Below are 20,311 nucleotides of genomic sequence, written 5' to 3'. Positions count from 1 at the left end.
CGTGGAATTGCCACACGATAAAGAGGGAGGGGGGGGTTCAAGAAACTAGGGTCCTCTACTCGTCTGGGTCAACCCAACCATGTCCACCCCCCCCCCCCCGATTTGTTTCCAACAAATGCCGGACGCGAGAAATTGCGTGAAAAAACGCACAGCCTCTCTGCAAATGCAAAAAAAAAAGTCGACAAAAGAACAATTTTTAAATTTTGATTTAAAGCTTTCGTGACTGCAGGGATTCATCTTCTTGGTTCTTTCGGTAAAGTCACGTAGAAGGGAAGTAATAAAATAATAAAAATAAAACATAATAAAATTATTCTCACGACGTTTCGGCCACAACGCAAGCAGCCGTCCTCAGGTGAAAACCAGGTCCGTCGAGGCGGTCGAGGCGACAGAGTCTGAATTCAGACTCTGTCGCCTCGACGGACCTGGTTTTCACCTGAGGACGGCTGCTTGCGTTGTGGCCGAAACGTCGTGAGAATAATTTTATTATGTTTTATTTTTATTATTTTATTACTTCCCTTCTACGTGACTTTACCGAAAGAACCAAGAGGAACAATTTTTTATTTGACCAGGTAAGGCCCACTGAGCTATGTAGCTCCTTGTCAGAAGCGACCTGGTCATCACAAATGATAGCACAACGAAGTGGCTTATCACGTGGAAATGTACAGCAGCCAAATGCTCTGAACAGAGAACGTGCAAACTACAAATATACAGCAGCAGGCGTCAGGGTTGAGATCGAACCCACGACCTCCTGTACACCGGGCGAGGGAGACAACATTTCGCCACCGTGTCACCCCACTCCTTGGAAGTGGCAGCTGCCAAGCAGCGGAACGAACGTGTCTGAGAGGAACGTCTACTGGGGAGATGGAGCAACGATGGAATAAATTCAGGGGGCAGGTTTGCCGGTAGATTGTTGGATCCGTGACGGTGTTTTTTTGGATAGGGAATTTCGTCCAGCCGTGGACTGACCGTGGCTGACGTTGACCATGGAATAATGAATGGAGTGAATGAACGAAAGGAGTAAATGTTTGCAGGAAGCGATCCGTGTTGACTCTCCGACAGGGTCCCTGACACCACCTCCTTCTAAGTACTCCGAGGTCAAGGCTCTCTTGCCAGGCTGGTCGGGATGTTGCCACTGTGCAGCTACGAAGCTTTGGCACCGCTTTGCGCCTTCGCCAATAGGACAATCGCAATCGTTCGATGTATTTGAAGTCTTTTTAAACACGTGGACTTTCGCGACCAATAGCCCCCCCCCTCTCTCCTCCGCCTCTGACCTCTGCACCTGATGGGTTCAGTGATGACGTCGTACTGCTGCTGCTGATCTATTTGAGACCGCGAGCAGGTGGGTGGCTTCACGACTCTGGCAAATCGCCCGATGATGCTGGTTGATGTCATTACAAGCGACACGTCACGCTACTCAAATTGTAAATGTCGTGGATTTACTCTCCAACACACTGGTGGGCTGAAGTGGTGACTAATTGGCGTTTTTAGATTTAAAGCTTCTTTCGTGACTGCAGGGATTCATCTTCTTGATTCTTTCGGTAAAGTCACGTAGAAGGGAAGTAATAAAATAAAAATAAAACATCATAAAATTATTCTCACGACGTTTCGGCCACAACGCAAGCAGCCGTCCTCAGGTGAAGAACAGGGCTGTCGGAAGACCATTTTACGTGACTTATCGAAAGAACCAAGAAGATAATTGGCATTTTGTTTACGCGATAAATCTCTGGCTGTGTCGGGTGGTGGAGGGTATTCGACACATTTATACTAACGCGATCTAACCCAAAAAAACCTCCACTATGAATATTTCAAGCCCTAGATTTGAAGCTTTCGTGACTGCAAGGATTCATATTCTTAGGTTTTTTCGGTAAATTCACGTAGGTAAAACATCAAAATTAATAAAAAAATAAAATAAAATAAAGATCACGACGTTTCGGAGGCAACACAAGTCTCATCAGGTGATGCAGCTAATCTGGCTGTGACGGTCCCACCTGATGACGGAGACTTGTGTTGCCTCCGAAACGTCGTGATCTTTATTTTATTTTTATTAATTTTGATGTTTTACCTACGTGACTTTACCAAAAAAAAACCTAAGAATATATTTCAAGCCCTGTCTTGGAAACTCACCTCCCTAAACTGGCCTTCACCACCCCTGACTAGTTCCGGGCCGTGCAACGCCCCTACAGGTTCTGTTCATTTCCCTCCTTTTCCACACGCCGACGACGGCGGAGCCAAAGTTTGGACCTACTAACGGACGACACTCGCCACTTCACAGCACGCACACGACTTCTTTGTTGACGTCTCTGGGACGATCTCCCGGGCCGTGTGAAGTCACCGCCAACGCTGCAGTGCGCACACGCGCGTCGCGTTCCGTATTTTCCGCTGAGCGCACGGCATTCCCGTGTCGCGTTACGGCCGAAACACACAGCGCAGCAGATCCACCACCTCCTCCTCCTCCTCTACCCAAAGACAAAGATCCCCCGTATAGCCTCTGACAGACTGTTTGGAGGGGTTAGCTCTAGTTAGATGGGTTATTGTCAGTGTAAAGGCTGGTACTAGTGCTGGACAGATCTAGTTAGATGGGTCATGGTCAGTGTGGAGGCTGGTACTAGTGGCTGGTTATCTCTAGTTAGATGGGTCATGGTCAGTGTGGAGGCTAGTACTAGTGCTGGTTATCTCTAGTTAGATGGGTTATGGTCAGTGTGGAGGCTGGTACTAGTGGTGGTTATCTCTAGTTAGATGGGTCATGTTCAGTGTGGAGGCTGGTACTAGTGGTGGTTATCTCTAGTTAGATGGGTCATGGTCAGTGTGGAGGCTGGTACTAGTGGTGGTTATCTCTAGTCAGATGGGTCATGGTCAGTGTGGAGGCTGGTAATAGTGGTTGGTTATCTCTAGTTAGATGGGTCATGGTCAGTGTGGAGGCTGTACTAGTGCTGGTTATCTCTAGTTAGATGGGTAATGGTCAGTGTGGAGGCTGGTAATAGTGGTTGGTTATCTCTAGTTAGATGGGTCATGGTCAGTGTGGAGGCTGGTACTAGTGGCTGGTTAGCTCTAGTTAGATGGGTAATGGTCAGTGTGGAGGCTGGTAAAAGTGCTGGTTATCTCTAGTTAGATGGGTCATGGTCAGTGTGGAGGCTGGTACTAGTGCTGGCTATCTCTAGTTAGATGGGTCATGGTCAGTGTGGAGGTGGTACTAGTGCTGTTTATCTCTAGTTAGATGGGTCATGGTCATTGTGGAGGCTGGTGCTAGTGCTGGCTATCTCTAGTTAGATGGGTCATGGTCAGTGTGGAGGCTGGTACTAGTGGTGGTTAGCGCTAGTTAGATGGGTCATGGTCAGTGTGGAGGATGGTACTAGTGGTGGTTATCTCTAGTTAGATGGGTCATGGTCAGTGTGGAGGCTGGTACTAGTGCTGGCTATCTCTAGTTAGATGGGTCATGGTCAGTGTGGAGGCTGGTACTAGTGGTGGTTATCTCTAGTTAGATGGGTCATGGTCAGTGTGGAGGTGGTACTAGTGGCTGGTTATCTCTAGTTAGATGGGTTATGGTCAGTGTGGAGGCTGGTACTAGTGGCTGGTTATCTCTAGTTAGATGGGTTATGGTCAGTGTAGAGGCTGGTACTAGTGCTGGTTATCTCTAGTTAGATGGGTCATGGTCAGTGTGGAGGCTGGTACAAGTGCTGGTTATCTCTAGTTAGATGGGTCATGGTCAGTGTGGAGGTTGGTACAAGTGCTGGTTATCTCTAGTTAGATGGGTTATGGTCAGTGTGGAGGCTGGTACTAGTGGCTGATTATCTCTAGTTAGATGGGTCATGGTCAGTGTGGAGGCTGGTACTAGTGCTGGTTATCTCTAGTTAGATGGGTCATGGTCAGTGTGGAGGCTGGTACTAGTGGTGGTTATCTCTAGTTAGATGGGTCATGGTCATTGTGGAGGATGGTACAAGTGCTGGTTATCTCTAGTTAGATGGGTCATGGTCAGTGTGGAGGCTGGTACTAGTGGCTGGTTATCTCTAGTTAGATGGGTTATGGTCAGTGTAGAGGCTGGTACTAGTGGTGGTTATCTCTAGTTAGATGGGTAATGGTCATTGTGGAGGATGGTACTAGTGGTGGTTATCTCTAGTTAGATGGGTCATGGTCAGTGTGGAGGCTGGTACTAGTGGTGGTTATCACTAGTTAGATGGGTCATGGTCAGTGTGGAGGTTGGTACTAGTGGTGGTTATCTCTAGTTAGATGGGTCATGGTCAGTGTGGAGGCTGGTACTAGTAGTGGTTATCTCTAGTTAGATGGGTCATGGTCAGTGTGGAGGCTTGTACTAGTGGTGGTTATCTCTAGTTAGATGGGTCATGGTCAGTGTGGAGGCTGGTACTAGTGCTGGTTATCTCTAGTTAGATGGGTTATGGTCAGTGTGGAGGCTGGTACTAGTGGTGGTTATCTCTAGTTAGATGAGTTATGGTCATTGTGGAGGCTGGTACCAGTGCTGGTTATCTCTAGTTAGATGAGTTATGGTCAGTGTGGAGGCTGGTACTAGTGGTGGTTATCTCTAGTTAGATGAGTTATGGTCATTGTGGAGGCTGGTACTAGTGCTGGTTATCTCTAGTTAGATGAGTTATGGTCAGTGTGGAGGCTGGTACTAGTGCTGGTTATCTCTAGTTAGATGAGTTATGGTCAGTGTGGAGGCTGGTACTAGTGGCTGGTTATCTCTAGTTAGATGGGTTATGGTCAGTGTGGAGGCTGGTACTAGTGGTGGTTATCTCTAGTTAGATGGGTTATGGTCAGTGTGGAGGCTGGTACTAGTGGCTGGATATCTCTAGTTAGATGGGTCATGGTCAGTATGGAGGATGGTACTAGTGGCTGGTTATCTCTAGTTAGATGGGTTATGGTCAGTGTGGAGGCTGGTACTAGTGGCTGGATATCTCTAGTTAGATGGGTCATGGTCAGTGTGGAGGCTAGTACTAGTGGCTGGTTATCTCTAGTTAGATGGGTTATGGTCAGTGTGGAGGCTAGTACTAGTGGTGGTTAGCTCTAGTTAGATGGGTCATGGTCAGTGTGGAGGCTGGTACTAGTGCTGGCTATCTCTAGTTAGATGGGTTATGGTCAGTGTGGAGGCTGGTACTAGTGGCTGGATATCTCTAGTTAGATGGGTTATGGTCAGTGTGGAGGCTGGTACTAGTGGTGGTTATCTCTAGTTAGATGGGTCATGGTCAGTGTGGAGGTGGTACTAGTGCTGGTTATCTCTAGTTAGATGGGTCATGGTCAGTGTGGAGGCTGGTACTAGTGGTGGTTATCTCTAGTTAGATGGGTCATGGTCAGTGTGGAGACTGGTACTAGTGCTGGCTATCTCTAGTTAGATGGGTCCCGGTCAGTGTGGAGGCTGGTACTAGTGGTGGCAGCTCTAGTTAGATGGGTTATGGTCAGTGTGGAGGCTGGTACTAATGCTGGTTATCTCTAGTTAGATGGGTCATGGTCAGTGTGGAGGCTGGTACTAGTGGTGGTTATCTCTAGTTAGATGGGTCATGGTCAGTGTGGAGGCTGGTACTAGTGCTGGCTATCTCTAGTTAGATGGGTCATGGTCAGTGTGGAGGCTGGTACTAGTGGTGGTTATCTCTAGTTAGATGGGTCATGGTCAGTGTGGAGGTGGTACTAGTGCTGGTTATCTCTAGTTAGATGAGTCATGGTCAGTGTGGAGGCTGGTACTAGTGGTGGCTATCTCTAGTTAGATGGGTCATGGTCAGTGTGGAGGCTGGTACTAGTGGTGGTTATCTCTAGTTAGATGGGTCATGGTCATTGTGGAGGCTGGTACTAGTGCTGGTTATCTCTAGTTAGATGAGTTATGGTCAGTGTGGAGGCTGGTACTAGTGCTGGTTAACTCTAGTTAGATGAGTCATGGTCAGTGTGGAGGCTGGTACTAGTGGTAGCTAGCTCTAGTTAGATGGGTCATGGTCAGTGTGGAGGCTGGTACTAGTGGTGGTTATCTCTAGTTAGATGGGTCATGGTCAGTGTGGAGGCTGGTACTAGTGCTGGTTATCTCTAGTTAGATGGGTCATGGTCAGTGTGGAGGGTGGTACTAGTGGTTAGTTAGCACTAGTTAGATGGGTCATGGTCAGTGTGGAGGCTGGTACTAGTGCTGGCTATCTCTAGTTAGATGGGTCATGGTCAGTGTGGAGGCTGGTACTAGTGGTGGTTATCTCTAGTTAGATGGGTCATGGTCAGTGTGGAGGCTAGTGCTAGTGGTGGTTATCTCTAGTTAGATGGGTCATGGTCAGTGTGGAGGCTGGTACTAGTGGTGGTTATCTCTAGTTAGATGGGTCATGGTCATTGTGGAGGCTGGTACTAGTGGTGGTTATCTCTAGTTAGATGGGTCATGGTCAGTGTGGAGGTTGGTACTAGTGGTGGTTATCTCTAGTTAGATGGGTCATGGTTAGTGTGGAGGTGGTACTAGTGGTGGTTATCTCTAGTTAGATGGGTCATGGTCAGTGTGGAGGCTAGTACTAGTGGCTGGTTATCTCTAGTTAGATGGGTCATGGTCAGTGTGGAGGTTGGTACTAGTTGTGGTTATCTCTAGTTAGATGGGTCATGGTCAGTGTGCAGGTGGTACTAGTGCTGGTTATCTCTAGTTAGATGGGTCAAGGTCAGTGTGGAGGCTAGTGCTAGTGGTGGTTATCTCTAGTTAGATGGGTCATGGTCAGTGTGGAGGCTAGTGCTAGTGGTGGTTATCTCTAGTTAGATGGGTCATGGTCAGTGTGGAGGCTGGTACTAGTGGTGGTTATCTCTAGTTAGATGGGTCATGGTCAGTGTGGAGGCTGGTACTAGTGCTGCTTAGCGCTAGTTAGATTGGTCATTGTCAGTGTGGAGGCTGGTACTAGTGGCTGGTTATGGCTGATGCTAGTTGCTGTCAGATATTTTGTTAGGGGGAGGGTTAAGAGGCTGGTTAGCTCGTTGGTTCGGGAAAGTGCGAGTAATAGCGGCTGTTGGGGTAGCTAGTGCTGGACTAATCAGCTGGTTAGGAGTCGGGCTACATTCAAAAGGATGATTGGGAAGCTGGCTTGGGTCACGTGTGGTTGAGTTGGCATTGCTGTTTGGTGCGAGTCCTTCATTTGTTTGGTAATTTAATTTAGCTTGGTAGCAGTGGGGTTTTTTATTTTCTTTGGTCGTGGCTGTATAATGGCATTTGGTCCTCATATATAATTAACGTACAGCGTTATGGGATGCTGGTAGCATGAGTGACGTATAAAATGAAAGTATTTTTATTCGATTGGCCTGTGTACTCCACCTCCAAACGGTTTGTCCGTCATCCGCATCTCACTACCCGTCACTGAGTGGCCGCGACTCCAGCAGAGTGCCAACTGCGTCCAAGATGTCTGAGAACACGGTCATGATTTGATTTTTTTAAAGTCGATTTTAAAAAATATAATTTCAGCTGCACGAGCGAACTGGCACACAAATGCTCGCGTCACTGAGTCAGCCGAGTTCAGAAGAATTAGAATATTAATTCATTAAGCTCTTTTTTAACAGAGTTCCAGTAGGGGCACTGGGTCAAAACGTAACAACAACAAACAAAGAAAAAACACGACACGAGTGCAAATTATATATTGGAGTTGCCCCCACGACTGCTGCAAGGCTGCCTTGTTCCACAACCATTGCTCTGTTTGTTGTTTTGTTCCATCCGACGGAGAGGCAGCCACTGATGTGAACATTTCAATATTGGCAGATTTTTTTTTGCTCAATGGAGACATCGCCCAGAAGGAATATTCCGGATATGATGGCTTCAGTAAAAACATTTTTATCCGCACACACACACACTTAGTGGATGTGCACTGATTCATTAAACGCCGCAATGATTCCTTGAAGAGAAATAGAGCAATGCGTGCCAACTCAATTACCGTGTACCGACTTGATCTACGAGTGCTGTTAACTTCAAACGAAGCAAATAAGAACTGCGCAAACGTAAATCTATAATTGTTATATCACAGGCCGCGAGAGATGGCGGCGGCTTGGGGTGGCCTTCGTCTCGCAGTGCGATAGATCGTGGATGATGATCATGAAAATTGTCCAGGCAGCGCGCAAAGATGTGCAAAAAGCAATCGGCTTCTGCGCATTGTGCGAACAAAAACCATCAGCAGTTACCGAAGAAGTGCATTTTGTCGTGGCCTTCTTGCCTCAAGTGACCGTCACAATAGATTTGAGCAAATGTGACCGACTGAGAGGCTTTTCGATGGTGACATTTTGACGAGAGGGCCACATTGTAGCGCTATGTAACACGATTTTTGTTCCTCGGTAGTAAGTGTTATTTTCCAATTGCTTATGCCTCTAAAGTATAGAAAGTGGCTTTTATTCCCCACAAACTTTGCTTTTGTGACCAGGACTTTATGTGAAGGAATGACACATATGCTCAGTGGAAATAGGTAAATTTCAAAATGTCACTGTCCTGGTCACAAAAGCAAAGTTTGTGGGGAATAATAGCCACTTTCTATACTTTTGACGCATAAGCAATTAGGAAATAACACTTACTACCCAGGAACAATATATATATGTTATTGTTACAATGTAGTCATTCTGGAACTGCTGACGGCTTTCCATGACACACAAAGGCCGAGAGCCTTTGAAACCTGTGGTTTCTAGCCTGCCGTGATGGGTCCCCCACCCACCCTCCCACCCCCCAAATATTTACAGATTAGATTTTAAACCAATGAACGGTTTTGCCTATTTTTAGACTGTGATACGTTAAACTCAAATTGTGCCACATTTAGCCTCAGAAAGTTTTTGGGGGGGGGGGGGTGGGTGGGGTAAGTTCTGCTGTTGGCGAGCACCTATTAAGGCCGGCGCGACACGCACTCTCATCTAGAATTATAGGTGCCACTCTTTGCTAAATTTATATTCACACTCGCACACATGTGCACACTGTACACCGAGGGATCGCGTTACTGGCCGGAGTTCACGCGGCCCAAAGACAAAGATCCCCCTCATAGCCTCTAACAGACTGTCGGGGCAAGTGCTGTTAGCAGCGGGTGGCAGCACCTTTGAAGGCCGGCACGACACACGAGGGGGTTGGGGGGGGTCACAGTACCACGCCCGGCCGCCTTTGTCTCCCTAAAAGTGGTGATGTTTCACACATCGCACCAAGCACGTACGCATTTGAGGCCGAGTCGACCTAGGCGGGAGGGCACCGGACCGGTTCAAATATTCACCACTATAATTGGCAGGAATCGAACTCGGGTCACCGGGTTCATAGTTCAGCGTGCTAACCGCTACGCTACCTCTTGAATTTGGGGCACAGACAGACAAAGATCCCCTGTACATGTATCGCCTTAATAAAACCACGTACGTACTGATTTGAGACTGAGTCGACCTAGGGGAGGCCCAGGACCAGTTCAGATAATCGTCACCGGTGTTGTGGCCGTGAGCGGGAATTTAATTCGGGTCATCGAGTTCGCTATCCATCGCCCCCGGATCCTGCCTGGGCCACCGTTCACAGGTCAAGTAGCTAATGCTAGTTTCAGTCACTCCGGATTTACTAACAAAACACATTTCTGTGATACTCATTGGTCCTTTCGGTAAAGTCACGTAGAGTATGGATGCCTGCAGTCACGAAAGCTTCAAATCAACACTTCTGTATTTTTACTATTTCACTTTTTTTCTTCCTTTACCACTGAGCCATAGAGCTATTTTTTTTCAGAAGCCACCTGGCCACAAATGATATCTCAACGACGTGGCTTATACCATTGGAACCTCATTTGACAGTAAAAAATATGATAATTGTTTTTTTTTTTACCCTTCTATCTGGCAACAAAACTGACACCTTTTTTTTACAAGGAGCCATGTTTGCATAGACCACAATACCTGCAGCCATAATGCAAACAAAAAACACAACTCTGATAATATATGCACTGTCCTTGAAGTTGATCTTTCGGCGATGAAACCCGTGGACAAACAACATCCCACGGAGGAGGCAAGCGTGGGGTAAGAGGCCTTCATCCAGCAGTGCATTCATCGACAGGCTGCTGTAAAACATTGTCATTGTTGACGTTGAGCTATTTCCATAAACATGGGCGCTGTCTTCCAGTAACCGGACAACTCTGTTTTCTCCTCTCCCTCTCTCTACAGACCTGACAGCAACATTCGGCAAAGACCTCACTGAAGGTCGCCAGCCGCCTCGCTCGCATCTTCCGTGTCACCAGAGGATTTAGCTGAGAGCTGCAGTTTTGCGGGTTTTTTTCCCTCCCCTCTCTCTCTCTCTCCCGGTTAAACAGCTGCTCGCAAATAGCCGCACGCAGAGCGGCCAACCGCAAGTAACAGTTCACTCTGATCCACGGTCCCAGTGCCACGGTGGTAGGGGATGCAACTATCTCGCCTGGTATACAGCAGGTCGTGGGTTTGATGTCCACCCTGACGCCTGCTATATGTTTGGAAGTTGCGTGTCTCTCTCCCCGTGGTCGCGTGGATTTTTCTCCGGGTCCTCCCGTTTGACCCTCCACATTTAGAATCGACGTTCGTTTAGACTTTAGAGTATTTTACTGCTCTAAATGTCCACGTGATGAGCCACTTCGTTGAGCTATCATGTGTGATGGCCAGGTCGCTTCTGAAAAAGAGCTGTATATTTCAATGAGCCTTACCAGGTAAAATTAAAATTTTAAATAGTTCTAGTTTACCGTAACCGCGTGCTTCAAAATGTTTATTTTTATTTTGTCGTCGTTCCAAATTTGGAGATTTTGCTAGAGCAATGTGGACTTGCAATCCCAGAAGTCACCGCTCCGATCCGATCTAGCGGCGGCGGCAGTAGCAACAATTAGCGCAGGTTTCTTAACATCGGCCGCCTCTGTCCACACGGCTGAATTAATGAATGGCTACGCCACTCGATCAAGTAGATCGTGTGTGGTCGGGGTAAAGTCTGGGTGACCCTCACACCTCTTCTAAGTCGCCTGGCCAGCAATGGAGGCCCTTTTGCCAGCAGTGGTCCGAGTGAGCAATTGCAGGACTGCGCCTTTAACTTTGAGATCAGCCATTCACATATAGCAAGCTGTTGCGGTGCAGTCATCCAAAATTGTCCGCTCTTAACTCGCAATCCCAAGGCCCGTAATCCCAGAACCGCGCGCTCCAGATTTTTGACATTTATATTTTTGTTTCGAGGTCTATTTAGAGTTGACGTAATGCACTAAAATGGGTAACATCATACAAGCCGTACGGTAATCGTATCGTTCGTTTTTTTTCCAAACAGTGTCGTATCGTGATAATTATCGTGGCTCGCTTAAATCTTGATCCGTGTTTTATTTGCCGGCAAAATAAATGTTGAAGAAACAACGAACACGTTTGAAAGTTGCATTGTAAAAAAGCTATTTACAATTAAATGGCGCTTTACAAAATGTTATCCGGGGTGACTGACGGCATGGCGATCACATTGCGTTGTCATTTTTGTCGTACGGCAAACTCAAGTAAATCACTTATTAAAGCAAAGTAAAAAAAAAAAAGTGTCATATACAAGGAGTACAACGTTACAGGATGACCTAACAACCGCGGTGTCGTCGTGAAATCCGATACCGTAGCGTGAAAAATTATACAGCGGCAGCGATCGCTTTTTGAGCGTATTTTTATTTTCACGTCGTTGTATGGGTTATGGGGATTGCTTTTTTTTTTTCTTGTTGCACCGAGGCCTTACGAGAGACGGCGGCTAAACTTATCGTTTCCTGCAGCCTCGTGCCCCGGTGATGCAAGACGGCCGACCCAGAGGGCCCCCGTCTACCCCCTCTCCCCCCACCGCATGTGCCGCCGATCGACGGACGTCTGAATTGGTGAAGGTACTTGGGGCATCAGCGACGTAAAGTGATGGCGCAGCGGGACGGAGAAAAAAGAAAAAACGAAACTACCGCTGCGGCTCTTTGCCTCGAAAATAAAATGAAAATTTACGTTTGTAAAGTGGCGAATTTTATCCGTGGATGCCCACCAAATGTGCCACCGGTTGTATGGAAAGCCAGGCAATAAACAGAACCTGGGGGTTAAGGCTACTTTTACGATACCAATATTAATAATGCCATGATCAATATTACGATATGTAAATAGTTTATGTTGGGTATAATGTAAAACAATTTTTTACTATAACCCTCCACCGTCAATTGTCAACATTTTGCTTGCTTTTGAACGTTAACTGATCTTTGCTGAAAACCAAACCCATTGGCATATTTCCCCCCATCACGTGACAACTTGATTTGATTGGCTCTGTCGGGTGGTGGAGGGTTATCACTAAAATTTTTACCTACACGACCCCACCAAAAAAAACTACCTACGAGTCTTTAAAAGTGCCCTTTCTTCAACCAGTAAAACGCCTTACTGAGCCTCAACACTTTTTATTGGCACGAAAGTCCTCCTGCATCGGAACGTTTGGCCAATTCCACACGTGAATGTTTGGCCGTTTGGAACGTATCTCTAGAATCCGGAAAAAAATCCACGTGCATTCGAGAATGTGACATTCAACGTTCCACACGGCTAGATTCAAGAATCCCATTGCCGTGGCACTGTTTCACCTCGCAGGCCTCGTCTACAACACCTTGTGTTGACAGGCGGTCTCCCATCCTAACCAGGCTTGGCTCTGCTTACCTTCTCAGATCTGATCGGGCACATTCATGATTATTTGATCAAAGGCTAAAGTGCTTTGTCTGGCACATCGCATCTAACCTTATTTGTTGACTTTGGCTCTGACGTTTATATATATATTTTATACTGGTAGATACCTGGTTCCACCAGCCCACAGGGGATTATTGTGTCCGTCTGTCCGTCGTGCATCCAAAAATGGGAGGGGTGGGGTTGGGTGGAGAGGGGAGGGGCTGGGTGGGGAGGGTGGGGAGGGGCTGGGTGGGGAGGGTGGGGAGGTGCTGGGTGGGGAGGGTGGAGCTGGGTGGGGGGTGGGAGGGGTGGGGCTGGGTGGGGAGGGGCTGGTCACCCCGTGGTGCCCTTATAAAACTCAACGTTTAACCTACTCACGCCGGCTTGTGCCCGCCCTCACAGTCGGCCATATTTGCGGAATACACCACGCCGCCGTTGACCCTGACCATTGACCGAGCAACCCAACGTTCTTACCAGCTCCCCCCGCAGGACAATGTGTTCTCTATGCATCACGCAAGCCAAGCCAGCATACAGCTGGCATTCCCGGGGAATCTCCCCCATTCAATTACCATCCAGGCTCAACTCTGCTTAACCTCAGAGATCTGATGGCATCGCGTGTATTCAAGGTGATTTGCCCTCCGGCAAAGGAAGCCTCGCCAAGTCTGAACAAGGATCTCGCTTTGGGGTTGGTGGCAATTCTACGGTTAAAACATTTCCTGACACAACGAAGGTTTGTGGGTTCAATTCCTTTCCGGAGTCATCAGCGATCGGTTCCCTGGAGAGACCGGTCCCTGCTATTATTTGTCAATCCGCTGCTGGATGAAGACCTCCCCACGCCATGTCAGCCATGGGGGTTGTTTGACCATACTTCCCCAGAAGTGCACGTGCAGTCATTTTTTTATGTCCACTGGGGGATGAGGGTCTCGTAGTTTGTGAGAATTAATCGACCATGTTTCACCACGCCGGTCAATAGGGGTTGGTGGTGGTGGGTGTGCGTAGACGTGGACGCGTAGAAGTACAGCACAACAGCAGATGTTACTGCCCTGCCCTCTGCTGCCCACAACGTAGCCCCGTCACAGTGAAAGGAATAGGGATATGGCTTTGAGGTCAACAGGTCACCGAATAAATATCTTGAATGCCATAGCACGTGACGTCAATTCTATCGGGGCAACCGTTATAGAGGCAGGCACAATTTTAGTGCAGGGGGAAAAAAACCCGATGCATTCTGGAATGTAAACACTGGGCCTACATCTCCCAAGTTGAGCAGCAGTGGCTGGGAGAAGCATTTTGCGAATAAAGGCAGCTGTCAACCACTTCCTGCCCCAAATCGCATCTCTGATAAGCACGGTTGGTTACGTACGGAGCGAAAAAAATTCAACGGACATATCCATACGCACGTACGTACAAGTCAACCCAAACCAGTGGCGTGGCTATCGAGTGTGCAGGCGGTGCGATCGCACTGGAGCCCGCAGGCAGACACGGAGGGGGCCCAGACACTGGGTTACACTTCACGAGGCGTTGTGATACTCGGCCTGAAGCTTCACTGAACATTAAACACTTCCCAGTACCCAGCTTCGTGGTGGGGAGGGGGGGGGGCAATTGGACAGAGCCCCCCCCCCCCCCCATCTATTTAATTGCTAGCGCCAGGGCCCGTGCCAACCTTGGCACGCCAAGCCTCTACTCTACACCCAACCGTAGACGACCGGCCGCCTCACACGCCGGATTTATCGCTCTTCACTCGAAACGCGTTGGGGGCTGTGCGTCACACCGCGTCGCACCACACCGCGCATCACACCACGTCACACCGCGTCACACCGCACGTCACACCGCGTCACACCACACCGTGCGTCACACCACGTCACACCGCGTCACACCGCACGTCACACCGCGTCACACCACACCGTGCGTCACACCACGTCACACCGCGTCACACTGCACGTCACACCGCAGTCACACCACACCGCACGTCACACCGCGTCGCAGCGCGCGTCACACCACGTCACACCGCACGTCACACCGCGTCACACCGCACCGCGCGTCACACCGCGTCACACCGCGTCGCACCACACCGCACGTGCACGCGACGATGTCAACTCACAGGATTTCTGGAACATGGCCTTGAGCTCAGCGACGGTGACCGTCGGCTCAACCTGCACGTCGCAACACAGAAGGGATATAGCACACGAGCCGGATTGTAAAGGAATGAATTCATTGATGAAACACCATATATGTATAGATGGATTTTTTTTAAATGAATTTGCAGCGCTTTGTTATTTCACTGCTGAATTCAGGCGTCCCCATGTGCCGTGATGGTCCGCGTGGGTGCCACGGTGGCGAGATCTTAACTACTTCGCTTGGGATGCAGGAGGTCGTGGGTTCGACTCCGACGCCTGTCTATTTGGAGTTTGCATGTTTCTCTCTCTCTCTCTCTCCCCGTGGTTGCGTATACATTTCCACGTGATAAGCCACTTCTTTGAGCTATCATTTGTGGCCAGGTCGCTTCAGACAGGCACCTCCATGTCGCTCTTCTATCGCTACTACCACACGGTTACCGTCCCCCTGATCTTAACTCATCGATTCTTCCACCCATAATAATAGGGGTTTTCCCCTTTTTTTCTGGCAACAAAACTGAAACCTTTTTTTACTAGGATTCATGTCTGCATTAACCACAATACTTGCAGTTGAAATGCAAACAAAAACCACACTGATAATATATGCATTGTCCTTGAAACTGATTGGTCCACACCAGAGACAGCTTTCTTTTGAGCCTCGTCTCAATTGGTGCTCGACCAGATGATGTACATTTTGAGAACTCAGTCGAACAGACTGAATGGGTCAACTCATCCGCACTGCATTAAACCACAACACCGCAGGTCAAGAACTTTTCTCTTCCCGTGCCTTCCCTTACACTGGCATCGACTTTGGAATCGCTTACATCATCGTCGTCTGTCTCCCCCCACTCCCCCCCCCAAATGTCTTCGAACCTTGCTCCTAAAGCAACAAAAGTATCGACCACTTATCTTCTACAACTTCGACGGTGCTGTTCGTTGCTGGCCACTTGGCCTTTTGAGCCGTGATGTGTGCGAACAGCAACCAGGAGGCACTCACCACTCAATTGATTCATGGACTCTGGCGGATGGCCCATTCACAAAATCTGCCAAAACGTCCCGGGCTGGGCACTTTGATTGACAGGGCCCGTGATGAGAAGGTGCGATTCAATTATAATTTGCAGCAGCCCACGATGACAATTAAAGAGAAGAAAAAAACGTTTATATAAGCAGGAGATTTTGAAAAAAATCCAATAAAGTTGGCTCTCATTGGCCTTGCAAATTGAAAGTTATTTTTGAACGTGACCTGACCATGTTGGCAATCGACCCTCGGTTTGCATTAGACGGCCTCTGCTGGTCGGAGGGACAGTTATTAAGCTCATTAATCAAACGGAAGAACATGGAAATTGCATTATCGGGAGGCTTCATCATGCAATGCCGAAGCCAAGGCGCCACTAGGATGTGGATGCGACTGCACTATTGCATTTAAACTTTAGTACCGAGTTTTACTTTCTTCAGCAAACTTCATACTGTTTGGGCCGTATTTTGCTTATTGGAGAATGTAGGTGACCGTGAGACTAGAAACGCACACTTAAAGTTTTGTTTGTAAGTTATTTTTATTTTATTTTATCCCTCTAAACATTTCTGCGACACAACAAAAGTAGCAAAATCACTCCGAACCCAATTTTTTGCTTGCATTTTCAAAAAAGTGACACTGCCAAACACAACACGGCCTAATTGGCAGACTTCTGCCAACATTTCTAAGCGACCGAACGGAGAGAGCGCGACGACGCAGCATGTCATAAACTTTCGCGCACAAAAAACAACAACAACAACATCGCACCAAAGCAAAAAAAACACACAACGAGAGTTGTGCCCGCACCTCCTAAAGACCCAAAAAAAAATCTGACAAGTACCTTGTCCATGAAACAGAGCTGATCCTTGCTGAGGCCATCCTTGATCTCAACCTCGAAGAAGGTGGCCCTGCTGACCTTCTTTCCCCGGCTTGCCTTCTTCGTCTTGTCCATCATCTGGTGGGCTGTCACCAGGAACTTGGAAACGGCAGCAAACATTTTTAAGTTATTGGCGGCCATGGATTAGCGGGGCCGACGTGTCGCGAGCGCGCCAGGCAGCGCGGCGTCGCGAGCGAGCGACTCCGCTGCGTTGCACTCGGCGCGAAGCGATGCCCGTGGACCGTCCCGTCGGGCGGCCGATAGACACAACAGCAGGAGCCGTTTCGAATTTAAATTTGGGGTTTTGCTCGCCAGTGGACCGTGCGGTGACTGTTTCGCCGTGTCCTTTGGGACAGCGGACACAAATACAACGGGCGTGACGCACATTAATCGTAGGGGCCACACAACTTGTTCTCACAATGCTGGCAGCGCGCGCGCATTTTTAGTCTTTCCATGTGATCGGAGCTACGCTGCCGCCGCCGCCGCCGCTGCCGCCGGCCGCTGCAGCGGTGTGATGGTAAACCGGACTCGCGACGCGATCTCCCGGCGCGGAAGCCGAAACATTTGATGCAAGTTTGTCAAGAATCCTGTTCCACCCTTCTTCCGATCAACTGACTCCGGTGGTACCCCATTAACGCATCACGCGGTTCGTCGATGGGCAGATCACGTGTAGTGGTGCGGGTAAAAAAGATTAAAAGTGTGGGTATAGCTACCTATTGCGGTGGTGAGATGTTAACTACTTTGCCTGGTATACAGGAGGTCGTGGGTTCGATCCCGATCCCGACTCTGATGCATGTTGTATATTTAGAGTTGGCGTGTCTCTCTCTCCCTGTGGTCGCGTAGATTTTTTTCCCGGTTGCTCTGGTTTTTAGAAACATGCGTTTAGAGTATTTGGCTGGTATACACTTTTGCATGGTAAGCCACTTCATTTGGGCTATCATTTGTGTTCCTGGTCAAATAAAATAAAAGTTTATAGTTTAGATGCCAGTTGTTTGGGCAGTGTGGAAGAGTTGGCCAAAGTGCCCCCTCGAGTGGCAGTCTCGAGCTCTGTCAAGTGGAGGCTCCTCTGCCAACAGCGGCCTGAGCAAGTCCAGGCAGGGCTGCAACGTTATCCGCTACCGTGAGATTAGATGATGAGCTTACTGTGCTCTCGCTAATTTGGCACGGGGTGTGTTTTTGTGCGGGTTAAAACCGATCATTTGTGTGTTTTTCTTTCTTGAAAAGTCTATTTTTTTTCGCTAGATTTCAGTACCGTTACCCATGACAAACGGTCACACTGGCTTTTCAGTCTTTCATATAAAATATATATTTTTTAATTAGTCATGAAAAAAAATATTGCCCATTTTGATGGCCCGTGCACAGGCAAATAACTGATAATGTTGCTGGCTCTGTGAAAAAGAAAATGCGGATGTTAAATTTAAATAAAAAATAATATACACCATAATATAATGGAACCTCATTTGCCAGTAAAAAATATGATAATTGTTTTTTACCCTTTTATCTGGCAACAAAACTGACACGTTTTTTACAAGGAGAAAAACATAACATTATTTTTGTTTGCATTATGACTGCAGCTATTGTGGTCTATGCAAACATGATTGCTTGTAAAAAAGGTGTCAGTTTTGTTGCCAGATAAAAGGGTAAAAAAACCAATTATTACACCATTTTTGTCAATCCACTGCTGGATGAAGGCGTCCCCCATGCTGTGTCGATCGTGTTTGGTGCCTGACCACATGGTCAGTGCAGGGTTGGTGAAGGGGGTTGGGTGACCAGAGGGAGCGGTTCAGATATCACTCCGTCAACCAAGGCCAGGAATCAAACTCAGGGGGTGGGGGGTGGCATTGGGGGAATCTGCCGCGTGGTGCACGAACTTCTACGCAACAATGATGATTTATTCTTCGTTGTAATTGCGCTAAAACTGCGGCTGCGTTGCAACGCGCCGTTCTTCACGCTGGCTCGGACGTTGACCAGGGTCACGATGTGTTTTTGGTGCCTATTCAGTAAATCAAAGCGGCGCTCGCTCAACATCGGCCCAATGTTCTCCAGCGCTCACATCGCGTCCACGTGACGATCGTCGCGAACACGAAGCGAGCGTGGCAACAAGAACCGGCGCGTGGCTCACGCGAGAATGAAACTTTGCGCTCCTGGCACTCGCCGGGCAAAACCAGCAGGGAAAGGTGGGGGGGGGGGGGGCGGGCAGGGCGGGGGGGGGGAATTAAAAGAGATTTAAAAAATCAAGAACACAAGAACTACGACGCTCTTTGCCATCAAAACCCCCAGAACTGTGTTCGTGCGGAAAGGGACGAGACGAGCGAAGCGCGTCAATCTAGTCACGGGCAGGCACTCTTGACGGTTCTGCCGATTGCACCAAGTTGCGAAACAGCATTGGCTGAGCCGGACGGGAAGAGCAAACTCACGGAGAGGCGCGCAAACGGACGTGCAGGCAGGCAGCGAGACATTGAGGGAGAGGCAGAAGCATCGAACGCGCTCAGGTACAGCTCCTGAGAGCCCTGGTGCCCACAGAACCTCAGAAGCGACACGCGCAGAGGACATGCTACGCATGATAGGAGAGAGAGCGAGGTAGGAGAGAGCGAGAGAAGAAGACACCTCACCTAGGGGACACGTGTGGCGTCTTCCGAACGACGCCTGCCACAGCCTCCGCTGCGATCCGCCTCGCGCTTTCTGGGCCACCTTGCCGGAGTCAAAAAAAAATTCGCGGATGTCCAACGGAGAAGTGCCTTGTTGAGATACGGACGTTTTTTTACCGAGGGTTTTTTGTCCCGTTAAAAGTTCCCCCCCCCCTCCTCCCCCAGCAGCCCTACGCCTTGCCGACCGTCGAGAAAAAACAGAATAATTGTCACACCGGCCCAGGTCGCGAGCGGGCGGGCCGAGCGAGAGCGGCCAAAAAAAAAAAAAATGACGCGCGCGTTAATTTATCCGCGAAAATTTGAACGGCGAGAAATTGCGCCGCGTCGAATATTTCTCGTGGCGGTGTCGTCGGCGGTGGCGGTGGCGGCTCTTGACGGCCTCTGCGTCTTCCCTGCGCGCGCTCTCAGTTTGTCATCCCGTTCCCCGCCGCTCCCCGCCGGCTCTCGGCACGCCGTCGAAAAGTGCGAGCAGAAGATACGGGGGGATGCGCAGCCTCCTGTCTCCATCCATCCCACTTGGTACAGCTGACTCAATTCGCGCCTGCTTGGCACAGCTGTTTGGGCAGTTTTAAATAAGTAAATAAATAAATAACCGCGTACATAAAAATATCAGGGGTGGGGGTGGGGTGGGGGCAGGACGGGGGAGTGGGTGGGTAGAGGGGGGAGGGGTAAGAGGTGGATGGGGCCAGGGGGCCGGGAAGGAGTTGGGGGTAAAGAGGGGGGGCTGCTCACGGCAATGGTGAGGTGGGGAGGTAAGTGGGGACATGGTTGATGAGAGGTTAGAACACTTTTTTTTTAAATGCCCAACGAAGCAAAATTCTTGCCTGGAAATCAGACACTGGCTTGGCAGCGAGGTCTAAACGCGGGTGGTTCTCGTGTAGAGTTGCAGAGTTGCACGTTGGCTCATGGGCAAGGGAGGGCAGAAGGCATCGCATGGTGCGTGTGGCACGTGGACGTCGATTTATTTATTAAACAAACAAATCCCTGTGTCTGCTCTCTCAAATATTGTTCCATCGCTCGCTACCCTGGTGTTGTCACCCTGCGCCTATGACACCGGCAACGCGGCCACCGTCACTGC

General features: G+C 48.9%; 1 protein-coding gene across 1 annotated transcript in view; it reads right to left on the bottom strand.

Annotated features, from left to right (window-relative positions):
* LOC133349346 (very-long-chain enoyl-CoA reductase-like) overlaps window positions 1-19,774 on the bottom strand; it is a 45,858-nt gene extending 26,084 nt beyond the window's left edge. The window contains exons 1-3 of the mRNA XM_061562700.1: window positions 19,198-19,774; window positions 16,550-16,684; window positions 14,684-14,735 (exon numbers count right to left, since the gene is read on the bottom strand). Coding sequence (XP_061418684.1) covers window positions 14,684-14,735; window positions 16,550-16,663 — 166 coding nt within the window. The 5' untranslated portion in view covers window positions 16,664-16,684; window positions 19,198-19,774. The remainder of the gene's footprint in view (window positions 1-14,683; window positions 14,736-16,549; window positions 16,685-19,197) is intronic.
* Between the last annotated feature and the right edge of the window lie 537 nt (window positions 19,775-20,311).

Source organism: Lethenteron reissneri, chromosome 4 (genome assembly GCF_015708825.2).
Source record: "Lethenteron reissneri isolate LAM-NWPU_2019-01 chromosome 4, ASM1570882v1, whole genome shotgun sequence".
Classification (NCBI taxonomy): Eukaryota; Metazoa; Chordata; class Hyperoartia; order Petromyzontiformes; family Petromyzontidae; genus Lethenteron; species Lethenteron reissneri.
Note: the sequence above shows the minus strand (reverse complement) of the source record. Positions and strands in the feature narration are given on the sequence as shown.